Source organism: Theropithecus gelada, chromosome 6, assembly GCF_003255815.1.
Source record: "Theropithecus gelada isolate Dixy chromosome 6, Tgel_1.0, whole genome shotgun sequence".
NCBI classification, from domain to species: Eukaryota; Metazoa; Chordata; class Mammalia; order Primates; family Cercopithecidae; genus Theropithecus; species Theropithecus gelada.
In genome coordinates this window covers 150,349,345-150,364,751 of record NC_037673.1, presented here as the reverse complement: position 1 = coordinate 150,364,751, position 15,407 = coordinate 150,349,345, and the positions used below count along the sequence as shown (strand labels likewise).

The 15,407-nt window shown below is 34.4% G+C and overlaps 1 protein-coding gene across 5 annotated transcripts in view; it reads left to right on the top strand.

The window, feature by feature from the left end:
- Positions 1-14,072, top strand: part of FAM114A2 (family with sequence similarity 114 member A2) — a 51,347-nt gene extending 37,275 nt beyond the window's left edge. For all 5 annotated transcript variants that reach the window (XM_025387896.1, XM_025387899.1, XM_025387895.1 and 2 more), the window contains 5 exons: positions 2,080-2,202; positions 2,668-2,807; positions 7,936-8,008; positions 10,883-10,936; positions 12,731-14,072. In XM_025387896.1, the coding sequence (XP_025243681.1) occupies positions 2,080-2,202; positions 2,668-2,807; positions 7,936-8,008; positions 10,883-10,936; positions 12,731-12,865 (525 nt within the window). In that variant the 3' untranslated portion in view covers positions 12,866-14,072. The remainder of the gene's footprint in view (positions 1-2,079; positions 2,203-2,667; positions 2,808-7,935; positions 8,009-10,882; positions 10,937-12,730) is intronic.
- Positions 14,073-15,407: the final 1,335 nt, after the last annotated feature.

The window sequence follows — 15,407 nt, the reverse complement described above, 5'->3', positions numbered from 1 at the left end:
AGAGGTCATTCTTACCAAACATAAAGTGGAAAATGTTAAGAGATGAGGCTGGAAAAGTAGGTAGGGTCTAGGTCATGGAGACTTGTTACATCATGTAAAGAGCATGATCTAGTTGATGAGGAGCCATTGAAGGAAAAGGGAATGGTCAGCCCTGGGCTTAAGACCGATCACTGGTAGCATTATGGAAGATAGACTTAAGATAAACAGATCAGAAGCAGGGAGACCAGTCATGAAGTGGCTCTGAACTCAAGAAGTGGTAATAGGGAGGAGGAAGACGGGAAGGAAGAGGATGACAAGGGACTTGGATAAAATCAGACCATCTTGGTGATTGATTGGAGAGGAAAAAAATTTAAGATGGCCCCTATATTTTGGCTCAGGTGACTGGTACATGGTGGCAATTCTGAAACTTTGGGAAATGAAAGAGGTTGAAAAATTTGGGGGTAGGAAGAGAAAGACAATGAGTTCAAAGTTTTTACTTGTTATGTGTGTGATGCCTGCAGAGTATTTTGTCTAGCAGGCATTTGGAATAAATTTTCAGGAGAGGTCAGGGCTAGAAATAAGGATCTAAGAGTCAACAGTAGGCTGAGGATAGTTAAAACCACTGGCATAGGATCGATGGAGAGGGAATAGGATGAGACAAGTAAGAAGTGAAGGCTAAACCTCCAAATGATTCTGGTGTTTAAGAGCTGGCCAACTAGGATCAATATATAAAAGAGACTGAGAAGGAATGATCATAAAGGTCAGAGGAGAACAGAAGAATGTGGGGTTACAAAAACCAAAGAAAACTAGATTCATTATCAGGAGAATGGATAAATTGTGATATATACAATCATGCATTGTTTATTGATGAGGATATGTTATGAGAACTGCATCATTAGGCAGTTTTGTCATTGGGCGAATATCAGAGAGTGTACTTACACAAATCTAGCTGATGTAGCCTGTTACATACCTAGGCTATATCGTTTAACCTATTGCTCCAGTACAAAACTGTACAGCATGCTACAGTACTGAATACTGTAGGCAGTTGCAACACAATGGTATAGAAAAGATAGAGTAAAAATATAGTATTCCAATCTTACAGGACCACCATTATATATGTGGTCTGTTGTTGACCTAAACATCATTATGTGGTGCATGACTGTATATAAAATGAAATACTACGCAACAGTTAATATGAATGAACTAATACATGCAACAACATGGATAAATCTAACAGACATTATGTTGTGCTTAAGCCAAACACAAATTAGAATGAACTTATATTTCTATTTTTATGCATTTTAAGATCAGGGAAAATCATTTATGGTGAGCAGAAGAGGGGTTGTCTTTGGGCAGGAGGAGGGAGACATGGTTGGAACAGTATTGGCGAGGAAGGGACATGAAGGGACCTTCTAGGGATGAGGAAATATTCTATATCTTCATCACAGTTTAACAGGCATATACACGTATAAACATTTCTTAAGCCATACTCTGAAGATTTGTGCACTTTACTGTATGTAAATTATACCTTGGTTTTTTGAAAAGCTGATTAGAGGCCAGGTGCAGTGGCTCACGCCTGTAATCCCAGCACTTTGGGAGGCCAAGGCAGGGGGATCACCTGAGGTCAGGAGTTCGAGACCAGCTTGGGCAACCTGGCAAAACCCCATCTCTACTAAAAATACAAAAATTAGCCAGGCATGGTGGCGGTTGCCTGTAATCCCAGCTACTCGAGAGGCTGAGGCAGGAGAATTGCTCGGACTCAGGAGGTGGAGGTTGCAGTGAGCCAAGATTGTGCTATTGCACTCCAGCCTAGGCAACAAGAGTGAAACTCTGTCTCAAAAAAAACAAAAAAACAAAAAAACCCCCCACCAATTAGAGAATTTAAAAAAGGAATGATGGACAGCAGTGATAAGTGCTGAAAAGGACTTATGATAAGGACTGAAATGATGGACAGCAGTGATAAGGACTGAAAAGCTAGATGGTATGTTCAGGTAAGAACAAGTGCCCTTACTTCTAGGATGCTATTGTGTTCCTGGTAGGTGCACAGTAATTTTGGTGAACTGAATTGAATTGTTGATGGCCAATATTTTTCTTACTTAGGCAAGAAATACCGCCCACGAATGGATCAGGAAGTCTCTGACCAAGCCATTAGCAGAGAATGAAGAAGGAGAAAAACAGTTGGAAGCAGAAAATACTGAGCAAGTCAACAAAAATTCAATAGAGGTAGCCAAAGCAACTAAGGCTTTTTTGTTTGTTTTAGTAGATTTGAGATGTATCACAATCAAGGACCCAGGCTCCTTAGTTTTTACACTGCTATCGGTAATTGAAACCTTGTGATCTAGGATTGTAGCATCTTAGATCCAGACTATAAGATTAAAGGAGGAGTGAAGAAAAAAGAAAGGATGCATGTGTGTTTTGTCATGAGGAAGGTTCCCAGAAACTGCCGCCTGACACTTGTTATCTAAATCATTTGACCAAAACTTAGTTACTTGGTCACACCTGACTACAGGGGAGCCTTTGTGTTTGTAGCTTTGAGCCCAGCTGTAAAATTACATCACTGTGGAAGAAGACACTCTTTATTGGAAGGCAACTATTAGTCTCTGCTACAAATCCTGTAGTATGAGAGAAGTAAGGTGGTATCATTTCCACCAAATGTTTTGCTATGCTGTGTTTTGTTTTTCCATCCAGGATATCCATGCGTTTGCAATCCGGAGTCTAGCTGAACTGACTGCTTGCTCAATTGAACTATTCCACAAAACAGCTGCATTGGTTCTGCATGGCAGGAAGCAGGAAGTGACAGCCGTAGAAAGGAGCCAAACTCTTTCCCAGTAAGTGTAATGAGAATTCCTCTAAATGATGCAAATTGCAGGAGTTTCCTTGGCCTATTTCCAAAGTTTTATAAACATCTCTCTCAAGAAACCATTCACCTCACACCCATCCACATATTAGACGGTTTGTTTATTTTGGTTGTTTTTTCCTTTTCATTGAACCATGATAAATCAGCATTATAAATCTGCCCTTTTTATGAACCAGCTCATGTTCTGAAAACTATTTCTTTACAGATTATTAGTTTTAATAGGAATGGAATTTGGTGTAAGTGAAAACAGAGAAGAGTTCTAAGAACCTCAGTTCTTAATAGTAGTTATTATTGAGTGCTAATTATATACCATGCCAAGTGCCATGCTAAGAGATTTGCATGTATAACTTCTAATTTTTGTAACCCCAAAAGTAAGTGATTAGTCCAGTTTTAATCATGAGGAAATGCAAACTAGAGGAGTTAAGTAATCTGTCTGTGTTGTGTGGCCTGGGATTTAGACCCAGGTCTGAGTGTCCTGAACCCATTCTTTTTTTCTCATGATATTGCTAATTTATACAAAAATTTTTCAAAAATAGTATAGAGAATCATAGGTGGGGAAGAAAAAGCCCAGTAGTTTCTGAGTAAATCTCCTGATTGAAATAATGAGAATTTTAATTAGAAACAAATATATGAGAGTGCCCATTGTTAGAACTGGGAGGGGCTGTCAGTCTTCTGCAGACTTCCTCTTTACTTGCACCATCACCATTCCACTACACTATCCCATAATAGGGGGCTCATTTGTCTTCTTGAACATCCTTAAGGATGAGAGACTCACAACCCTAAAAGGAGCCTGTTCTGTGGAAAAGAGGCTATTTCTGCTGTTTGAAATGTTCTTTGAAATGTGGTTCACTCCCTCTCTGAATTCAAGTCTACTCAAGTGTCACCTTTTTAGAAAAGCCTTCCTTCACCACAAAGTCTGAAATAGCATCTCCAACCATTCTCTGTCCTTTTACTCTGCTTTATTTTCTTAGCTTATATCACCACATAACACTTATATGTATATGAATATATATGTGTGTATATGTATACATGTGTGTGTGTATATATGTATATAGTCTCCCCCTTAATTTAGCAAGTAAGTTGGAATCCATGAAAACTAGGACTTTTCTTGTTCACTGATATGTTCCCATTGTTTGAAAGACTTTAAGTAAATAAAATCTGGCACATACAAGACTTTAGGTAAATATTATTAAAGATGGACTAATCAGTTACTTTTGGAGTTGTTGTAAAAATTAGAAATGATACATGTAAATCCCTTAGCGTGGTGCCTGGCATGTAATTAGCACCCAGTAACTAATAACTGTTATTAAGAACTGAGGTTCTTAGAATTAATGAATACATATTTTTAACTTTTCTAAATGGAATGTAGGGTCTTTTGAGTGTGATGTTGTCTCCTTAAAATGTATTTTAATTATTTTCTGTTTGATTTGACTTGAACATATACTGCTTTCTAGAGGATTTTATAAAATAGAAACGTTTTTCTAAGGACTGAACTTCCTTTTTCTGTAGCATGAGTGCCTGCTCAGATGGATCTTCTTATACATTGGCGGGCTGATTTAGGCATACAGTAGTACCCCCTTATCTGTATGGGTTATGTTCTAAGCCCCTAGTGGATTCCTGAAACTGTGGGTAGTACTACACTTGATTGCCATCATTTGGAACACATTTCCGTGCATGTCTTCCACCCACAAATTTAATGCCTTTTCCATCTTTTTAAAAAATATTTTATTGATACATATTATATATATTTTTATATAATGTATGTGTTTATAATATATTCATATATATAAATATATTAATATGTTTATAATATACCATTTATATATTTATAGTATATATTTATATAAATATATATTTATAATATATAATACTATAAATATATAATATATAATTATATATTTATATAATATATATTTACTGTATTGTAAATTATATAAATATATATTTATATATTCTATATCATATATTTATATTTTTAACATATATAACATAATTATATAACATATTCATATAATATATAATGTATTATAAAAATATATAATATATAAAAATATATATTATATGACTATCTGTAATGTATTATATATGATATAAAATTTATATATTATATAAAATAAATATATAAATATATAATATATTAATATTTATATAATATAATATATATATTTATATAATATATTAATATAATAAATATATAATATAATTTATATTATATATAAATATATAATATAAATATAATAGTTATATTTTATAATATAATGTATATTATATATGTATATATTACAAATATATAAATAAATATGTATATATTACAAATATATAATATATATTATATAAATGTATATTATATATTAAATATTAATGTATATTATATATTTAATATAATATATATTATATAGTATGTAATATATATTTAATTTATATAAATATATATTATATAGTATGTAATATATATTTAATTTATATAAATATATATTATATATTATATGTATTTATGTATCTATATATAGATACATGATATATATTTATATATGATTTATATATTTATAGTATATGTTTATATATAATTTATATATTTATATATAATTTATATATTTTTATATATGGGGTACATGTGAGTGTTACATGCATAGAATGTATAATGATCAAGTCAGAGTATTTGGGATATTCATCACCTTGAGTGTTTATCATGTCTATATGTTGGTATCATTTCAAGTGTCTACATTACTTTGAAATATACAAAATATTATTGCTAAATATAAGTCACCCTATTCTGCTATCAAACATTAGAATTTATTTTTTCTATCTAACTGTATGTTTGTACTCATTAACTAACTTGTCTTCATCTCCACCCACTCACCCACCCACCTTTCCCCATTTCTGGTATCACGGTTGTTCTATTCTCTATTTCCGTAAGATCATGTTTTTCTAGCTCCCACATATGAGTGAGAACATGAGGTGTTTGTCTTTCTGTGCTTGGCTTATTTCACTTAACCTCATGACCTGTGGTTCTATCTGTGTTGCTGCAAATGACATTTTCTTTAATAGCTGAATAGTATTCCATTATGTGTGTGTGTGTATATATATATATATATATATACACACACACACGCACCACATTTTCTTTATCCATTTGTCAACTAACTTAGGTTAATTCCATATCTTTGCTTTTGTGAATAGTGCTGCAATAAACATGCAGGTGCAGGTATCCCTTTGATATATATATTTATTTCGTTTCCTTTGGCTAAATACCCAGTAGTTTGGTAGTTCCATTTTATTTTTTGAGAAATCTTCATACTGTTTTTCATAGTGATTGTACTAATTTACGTTCTAACAACATATAGGAATTCTCTTTTCTTGGAATTGTTGCCAGCATCTATTATTTTTTTGTCTTTTTTTTTTTTGAGATGGAGTCTTGCTTGTGTCACTCAGGCTGGAGTGCAGTGGCACAATCTTGGTTCACTGCAACCTCTGCCTCCCATGTTCAAGTGATTCTCCTGCCTTAGCCTCCTGAGTAGCTGGGATTACAAGTGCGCTCCACCACGCCCAGCTAATTTTTGTATTTTAGTAGAGATGGAGTTTCACCATGTTGGCCAGGCTTGTCTCAAACTCCTGACCTCAAGTGGTCCACCTGCCTTGACCTCCCAAAGTGCTGGGATTATAGGCATGAGCCACCATGCCCAGCCATTTTTTTGTCTTTTTAATAATGATAGCCATTCTAACTGGGGTGATATGATAGCTCACTGTGGTCTTGATTTGCATTTTCTTGATTATTGATACATTAGTGATATTGAGCATTTTTTCATGTATCCGTTGGTCATTTGTATGTCTTCTTTTGCGAAATGTCTGTTCATGTCCTTTGCCTATTTTTTAATGAGTTTTTTTTACTTTTACTGTTGAGTTCTTTGTATATTCTGGATATTAGTCCCCTGTCAGATGAGTAGTTTGCTTTTTTCATCTTACTCAGTACATATCACCCACTGTGACTAGAACTTTTGCAGTTAGTGGTGCAACAGCAAAAGTAGCATGATTTCTTTCTCCTTCTCACAGTTTTATGGGTAGAAGATTCATTCTTATTGTAGATTAGCTGCCCAGCATATAATTTTCTTTTTTCTTACGAAGTGAGGACCACTCACCTTTTCACTTCAAGGAAGCACTTTATGGCTTCTCTTTGGCATGTCTGAATTGCCAGCATCACAACTCTTGGGCTTTGGGGCTGCCTTAGCCCATTTAGTGTTACTGCAACAATATCTGAGGGTAGATAATTTACAAAGAAAAGAGCCTTATTTGGCTCATGATTCTGGTGGCTGGAAAGTCCAAGAGCATAGCACTGGGATCTGCTTGACTTCTGGTGAGGGCCGTATACTGCTCCACAACATGGTAAAAAAGCAGGAAGATGAGTGGGTATGTGCAAAGAGACCTGCATGAGAGACTGGACTTGCTTTATAACTACATGCTCTCTGGGACCTAATTTATTCCCACCAGAGTGAGAACTCACGACTGTGATAATTTCATTAATCTGTTCATGAGGGCAGTGCCCCATTATCCAAACAGCTTCCACTCGGTCCCACCTCCTAATACTGCCATGTCGGGAATAAAATTTCAACATGAGTTTTGGAGGGGACATATCAAAACCATAGCAGGGGCCATTATTAAGTAAAATAAAGGTTACTTGAACATAGGCACTGTGATAACACAGCGCTCAGTCTGATAACCGAGATGGCTACTATTAATAGCTGACTCATGAATGGGTTCTGTGGATATACTGGACAAAGGGATGATTCATGTCCTGGGTGGGATGGAGCAGACAATGAGAGATTTCATCACACTACCCAAAACGATGTGCAATTAAAAAGTTATGAATTATTTATTTCTGGAATTTTTTTGAAATTATTTTCAGATCATTGTTGACCATGAGTAACTGAAACTGCAGAAAGTGAAACCACTGATAAGGGGGGCTACTACTCCCTTGAAAAGCTTTCTTCTTTCACATTTAGTACCAGGAGTGATTTGTTCTGTTCTGACAGTTGTTAAATATAGCTTATTAAGAAAATAAAAAAAGAGAAAAGAACGTTTCTGACTTTTCCTTTCTTTCGTAGGATGACAATTGTGTTGTGTAAAGAGTTGTCCTCTTTGTCTAAAGAGTTCACCAGCTGCCTAACAACTGCTGGGGTAAGAATTCATGCCTCTTATTGCAATAATGTTTGTCTGGTTTCTTTAGCAGTTTAAATATCATAAAATTTGCTCACTTTAAGTGTACAATTCAATAGTTTTAAGTTTTTAGTATATTTACAGAGTTGTGCAGCCATTTCCATGGTCTAATTTTAAAACACTTTCATCAGCCTTCCCCAAAACTCGTACGATCCCCATTCCCTTTCACTCCATATTTTCCCAGCCCTAAGCACCATGAATCTGCTTTCTCTTTCTATAGATTTGGTTGCTTTGCATCTTTCTCATAAATGGAATTAAACAATATGTGGTATTTTGTGTTTGGTTTCACTCACTTAGCATAGTGTTTTTGAGGCTTATCCACATTGTAGCATGTATTAATGCTTCCTTTTTATTACCAAATAATAATCTATCTTATGGATATATATCACATTTAATTTGTTCATCAGTTGATAGACATTTGGATTATTTCTGCTTTTTGGCTATAATGAATAATGTTGCTGTGAACATGCATGTATGTTTTTATGTCAATATGTTTTCATTTCTCTAGGGTAGATAGCTAGGAGTGGAATTGCTGGGTCATATGGGCGATATGGTCGTTAAGGAATTACCAAACTGTTTTCCAAAGTGGCTGCACAATTTTACATTCTCACTAGCAATGTATAAGGGTTCCAGTTTCTCCATATCCTTGCTAATACTTATTGTTGTTTGTTTTTATTTTAGCCATCCTAGTGGGTGTGAAATGATATCTCATTGTGGTTTTGATTTACATTTCTCTAATGGCTAAAGATGTTGAACATCTTTTTTTTTTTTTTTTTTTGAGGCGGAATTTTGCTCTTGTCGCCCAGGCTGGAGTGCAATGGCATGATCTCAGCTCACTGCAACCTCCACCTCCTGGTCCAAGTGATTTTCCTAACTCTGACTCCTGAGTGGCTGGGATTACAGGCACACGTCACCATGCCCAGCCAACTTTTGTATTTTTGGTAGACGGGGTTTCACCATGTTGGCCAAGCTGGTCTCGAACTCCCGACCTCAGGTGATCCACCCACCTTGGCCTCCCAAAGTGCTGGGTTTACAGGCATGAGCCACCGTGCCCGGCCAATGTTGAACATCTTTTAATGTGCTGATTGGCTGTTTGTTTGACTTCTTTGGAGAAATATCTATTTCAGCACTTTGCTTGTTTTAAAACTTGGGTTGTTTGTGTTTTTATTATTACTTGTAGGAGTTTTTTTTTTTTTTAATGTTTTCCCAATACACATTTCTTATCAGATTTTTGATGAGAATGTATTTCTCCAAGTCCATGAGTTGTCATTTCACTTTTTTGATAATGTCCTTTGCAGTGAAGTTTTACTCCTCTAATCTTCTAAAAGTTTTGTTGTAGCCCTTACATTTATGTCTGTGATCCATTTTCAGTTAATTTTTGTGTATGGTGTGAGGTAGGGGGCCCTACTTCATGCTTTTGCATATGGATATCCATTTGTTCCAGTACTATGTGTTGAAAAGACTGTTCTTTCCTCCATTAAATTGTCTTGGCTCCTTTGTTGAAAATCAGTTAGGCATAGATATATGGGTTTATTTCTGGACTCTGATTTTTAGTCCATTAATCTGTATGTTTATCCTAATGCCAGTATCATATTGTTTTGATTATTGTAGTTTTGTAGTAGGTTTGGAATCAAGAAGTGTAAGTCCTCCAACTTTATTTTTATTTTCAAGATTTTTTGACTACTTGGGGCCTTGTGCATTTCCATCTGAATTTTAGGATCAGCTTGTCTATGTCTAATTCTAATTAATTTTTGTTCATTTCTGTTTATGAAGTTTTCAGTGTTTTTTATGCTATCTTCTGAGACCTGTAATGGACATATAGACCTTGATAAAATTCGAACTTCAGATTTTGACTCTGGTTTTAAAGAGCAACTCTGTACTTAGACTATGGCAGTGCTCACGGTATGCAGTTGCCAGTCAGTGGGAAAGATGTGGTTAAAGCTAAAGTCTTTGGGGATTTTCAAAATGGAATTGTAAAAATTTATGAAGATGTGTGAGTTATGGACGATGATTGAGAAACCAGTAATAATGAGTTAGGATAAAATCAAGGGCATTTTAAACAAGCAAATGAAAATCACTTTATAGTAAGTATATCAGTGTCAGTGTAGCAGCAAAATTACTGTGGGTTCTTAAATTTTATTTATTTATGTATTTGTTTATTTAAAAGCTCTAGTCATGAACATTACATTTGTTTTAATTAAGACCATGGCCTAAGTTAATTTTTTAAAATTTGAGTTTAGATTATTCCTGTAAAGGATAATCTTTTGGTACAGCTTCACTTTTCCCTGTAGTATTTTCTTGACAAGAGGATCTGGGTTTCCTGAAGTTAATCTTATAAGGCCAAATCTTTCTCTGTGTTCCATAAGGATACTTTAAGCTAGCGTATCAACTATAAGATGCTGACACATACAAATGTTAAATTACATTATTTATTTATAAGACTTTTCTAAACAGCCTGTGTTAAAGACCCTTGAGTTTTTTGAGCACATGTTCCATATCTACATATTTTGTTTTAAAATGGTTCTAAGATTTTGTAGTATCATTTTTAAAGTATCATTAAAAATGATACTTTTTAAAGTCAATAAAAAGGTATAAAACAATACACTCTCAATATGGATAGCACAGAAAGATAAGAAGGAAGTTTAAAACACTTACAATTTCACTTCCTGAAGATGACATTTTGCTTTCAGTCCAGACTTCTATGCTTATATTTAATATTTATGTGTGTGTGTGTGTGTGTGTGTGTGTGTGTGTGTGTGTTTTAAAGTGTGATCGTACTCCACTTACTGTTACTTAACCTACTCTGCTCACTTAAAAATGTATTCTTTATTCCAGGTCAAAGAAATGGCAGATGTCCTTAACCCATTAATCACTGCAGTATTTCTAGAGGTTAGTAGTAATTGTTTAAGTCTCTGACTCCAAAGGTATTATGTACTAATTAACTCTTCTGAAGCCTTTTGTTTTTGGCTTTTTTATTTTTTTCACCATATTGGTAATTTAACCATATTGATGTAGACATGACCAAAATAGTGTATATTTGATATGTATTCCTTCCTTATTAATTACAAAGCATACAGTTGAAGCTGCAGGGTAAAGTACAATGGAAGAAGCAGTAGATTATCATTACTTAGTACTAATCCTTGATAGCTTAATAGATGGTTCACAGTAATGAAACACCTTCTGAATACCAGCTGGTAAACATGAAGGGCTGAAAATTACAAACAGGTAAGCGCTGCTTCCTAAAGGACTAAAGTTTATGCAGCGGTTTGTTATAAAACAAAACATTTTGTCATTTCCTTGCTAGGAAATCATGCTTTGTTTTGTCAGAAAGGTAGTGTTTACATTATCCTCATCATTCCATTAGATTTGAGAAAGTAGGTGGTTTAAGTCAGTGGAAAAGAGGATCCTGTGACTGATTATATTACCTCCTTATGTGATGTTTTCTGGATTCCATGTTTTAAGAAGTCTACCTTGAAATTAACTGTGCAAACAACATAGACTTTTTGATGATTTTTTAAAAACATGTTTATGTAAGTCTGGGGGGAAAATATATATTTGATAGTTAAGTTTTAGATGTTAATTGAAAAAATGTTTTAACTACCAAACTCTTCTCTAGTTTTAAATTCTTTTGACATTACCATCAAGGAAATGATTTTAATTCTTTAATTACACAGTTTTAATTGAGTAGTCAGGGAAGCTATTTTGATCACTTAAATAACTTTTAAAAATATAAGTTTGTGATTTAGTAAATGGCAGAAGAAAGGACTTTGTAAACCAGGAGCCCAGTGTTGCTCTGGATCTTCCTTGATTTGTTGTGTGACTCTGACAAACTTCGTTATTTTCATACTCAACATAAGAGATTTAACTTGATGATATCTGAGGTCTCTTGTGTGTGGGAAATTGAGTATTAAATGTCACACTGAATTTTAAATAGGAGTACTTGCCACTGATAAATTTTAAAAAGGTAATCTCACTTGATATGGGCTCTCTATTATTTTTAGTTGATTTTTTTTGGCATACAGATTTGAAACACTCTTGTCTTTGAAATTATACATTTTGTCTTAATGTAATGAAGTCTCTGTTGATATTCTTTTGAAAGGTGAGGGCTTTTCAGTATAAATGAATTTTACTGAGGGTAATGATTCTCTAACACTTCTGAAAAATGTTGTTCAAGGTAGAAATATATCTATACTGTCATCTTTGAAAGCAATATTATTTGTTTATGTGTGTGAGCAGTTATTGTGCTCACTGATTGCATTGAGTTCATGGAAGAAGAGCTATCATAATGGGCTAGAAATTCTATAGCTGTAGGATTTATAGCCTTCTGAAAGCCTCTTTCAGTAATTGACCACAATATTGTGACATAATCTACCCCACTTAATAAAGGAATAAATAAGCTTTGAATACCAAGTCTGAGCAGGTTGCCAAAGAACAGCTACCATTTCTGATGGGCAAGTTGGACAAAAATGCTGACATTCTGTTTTGCTGTCATATCATCTTAAGAGCTGGATCCTTTTCCCTATAATAGAGTTTACCAAAATGGCCAAGTCACTGCTCTTATTTGCCAGGCTATGAATTCAGTTAGATTACAAAAATTAATCTGTTCCCCTTGTTGTCTTACAGTATATCTTCTCTTTTAAATAACTAATGTTTTCTCTTTTTTTGTTTTTTCAATCCTGGCAGGCATCAAACAGTGCCTCCTACATCCAGGACGCCTTTCAGCTACTCTTACCTGTGCTAGAGATCTCTCTCATTGAGAACAAGATTGAATCACACAGGCATGAGCTGCAGGGCCAGAAGCCTTTGCTAGAACATTGAAGAACGGAGATGTTTTGACCTGGGACTTGTGATGGCCAAGGAATGCCACCTTATCTGGCTACTCGTGCAGAAATGAAGGAGTGGGGTTATTTTAGTATATAAAAATTCAGGTAGGAGAGATGGTTTAAAGAGAAAGATTGTTGCCTTCAGTGTTTGATTGAAGTATTCAGGTCCTCACAGTATTCTTTCCAGTTGTTGTAATTCATAAATTATTTGAAAAGAAACTTCTGTAGAAAGTCCAAGAATAATAACTCTAGATAAAGGTTAGTGGGATACTCAGGCAAAAATGTTGGTCTTTCTTTGACATGTTGCAAAATGTTATCAATTTTGTTGTGGGTATAATTTGCAGCCCATGGATATAACTGGTTGATAAGCCAGAGAAAAATAATTTAGTGTTCTAAAATTCATGGCATGTGTGGTTTATTGATGCCGTGTACTTTCTCCTTTCTGGAATAAAATCTATGGCTTTAAGAAAACTGAGCATATGTAAACTCTGTGATGATTACCCTTTATCACATGAATTCTTGGAAATAGAAAGTTTCATCTGCATTTTTAAATTCTTAATAGATATTTGGCATTGAGGAGAAACTTGTAGACTATTACAGCCACATGAATTAACTATAGCAAAGAGTCCTTTTTCTTCAAATTGCTCCCCCGTCCCCAGGATGACTCATTTCATGTCATAGCTGAACCCTACTCTACTGGATTCAAGGCCAGTAAATGCCGTTTAGAGAAGCAGTTTTATGTTTGCAGATATTCTGAGTCTCTTCAAGATGTGTTTCATGTCTACCCTATATGCAGGATAAATTCTTTACAGCAAACTCCAAAGGAATGTTGAAGCTGTTTTAGCAATGAGGTTTTTTTTGTTTGAGTGTTGAAGTGGGCCATAGTCCTTCAGAAATTATGTTCATTTATGACAGGATTTAACTTCTAAGGCACAATTTATTTTTTCCTCGTTCTTTGTTTGTTTTAATGTATTCTTTAGCATGTTTTTGCATATAACTTTTATCCTCCAGATCTTAAGCCTTCTTTTGCTGTCTTCAACAACTTAAGAGACTATTAAGCTGTCATCTTCCTAAAAGCTATTTTGGTATCCACTCTTTTTAAAAAAATTCTCCAACTTTGTGGTTTTTAATGATTAAGGTAATTTGTTAGCTCTGCCCCTCATCTTCTAAAAGCTTTGTAATAAAATGTATTAATCATGTTATTTGATCCTTTCATTTGCTTTTGTAAGCACGAGCCCTAATATCTTACTCAGACCAAAAAAAATAGGAACACAAAGCCATAACATAGATTAGTATAAAGACTGTTTCCATGTAATATCCTTATTTGGGGCAGGAGTCAGTAAGCAAGGAAGATAAATAAATTTGGTTTAAAAACGTATACCAACAGCACTACAATGTTACTCTGCCTATATTCTGTCTTAATATGATCAGAAACTTTTTGAATATTCCTTTTTAAAGACAAATTTCACCCTTCCCAGCTTGAATATTTCTGAAGTTTCAGAAAAACAGTTGCCTTCTGGTTACAAAGGCTGGTGTCTCCAGTTTTGAATTGTTGCCTCAAGCTTAGTTGATGTGTCTGAACCTGTATCCCTTGAGGGCAAAGTTTAGAAACTGGTCACTTTGCCTGCTGTCTGTTCAGCCTTTTGTATAATGGCAGTGTGGCAACTTTAAATCTGTAACCTAGAAACATATTTAAGGTTTTTCTTTCAAGAAATGCGGTATAAATATGAAGGAGAGAGTAACAACTCTTTTTATACACCTGTTCAGATTTCAGCACTGAATTTGGCAAATTTTAGATTAGGTCTCACATAAGGTAAATATGACTCACCAACTCTTTTTTTCTCATCTTCCCCATTAGCTTCCCCACCCCCCATATATATGTGTGTGTGTGTATATATATATGTGTATATGTGTGTGTGTGTGTGTGTGTATTTTAATGGAGTTAGGGACCACTAGTGAAATGATGAAAGGCCCAATTGTGAGCAACAATTGTCTACTCTTCACATAAAATATACTGAAAAAGAATTAAGGTTCCTTGATCCAGTAGGTATAGAGAAAGATAAACATTCATGACAGATGAGTAGGTAAATTCAGGGATCACTTTGGAACCTGCTGGATTATAGTGATGGTTTTTGGATAGTATGTGCTTCATTATTTTATTTGGGGTAGTTACAGTGTTGTAGTTTTTTGGTAACAGCTACACTTTTGGTACTATTTTCCTTTTAAATTTTTGGTGTCTAAGATTTACCACTAATTACTAATATATGCCTTTCCAATTCACTTAAAACCTTAAAAAGTGAAATGTTCAAGTTTTGCTAGGGTAAATGCGTCTTTTTCTGCTATTGAGATTTTTAAAGGCTGTGATTAAGAGAGACTATTAATTTGATCTAAAAGAAGTAGAAACCTCTATGAAACTATTTTCCTTTACATAATACCTTAGAAATGTGTTAAAGACAAGCTATATTTTCCTTACTTGTTTTGATAGTTTTTTTTTTTTTAAGCATAGATATCCAGGTTGGCAGGCCTCTGAAATGTGA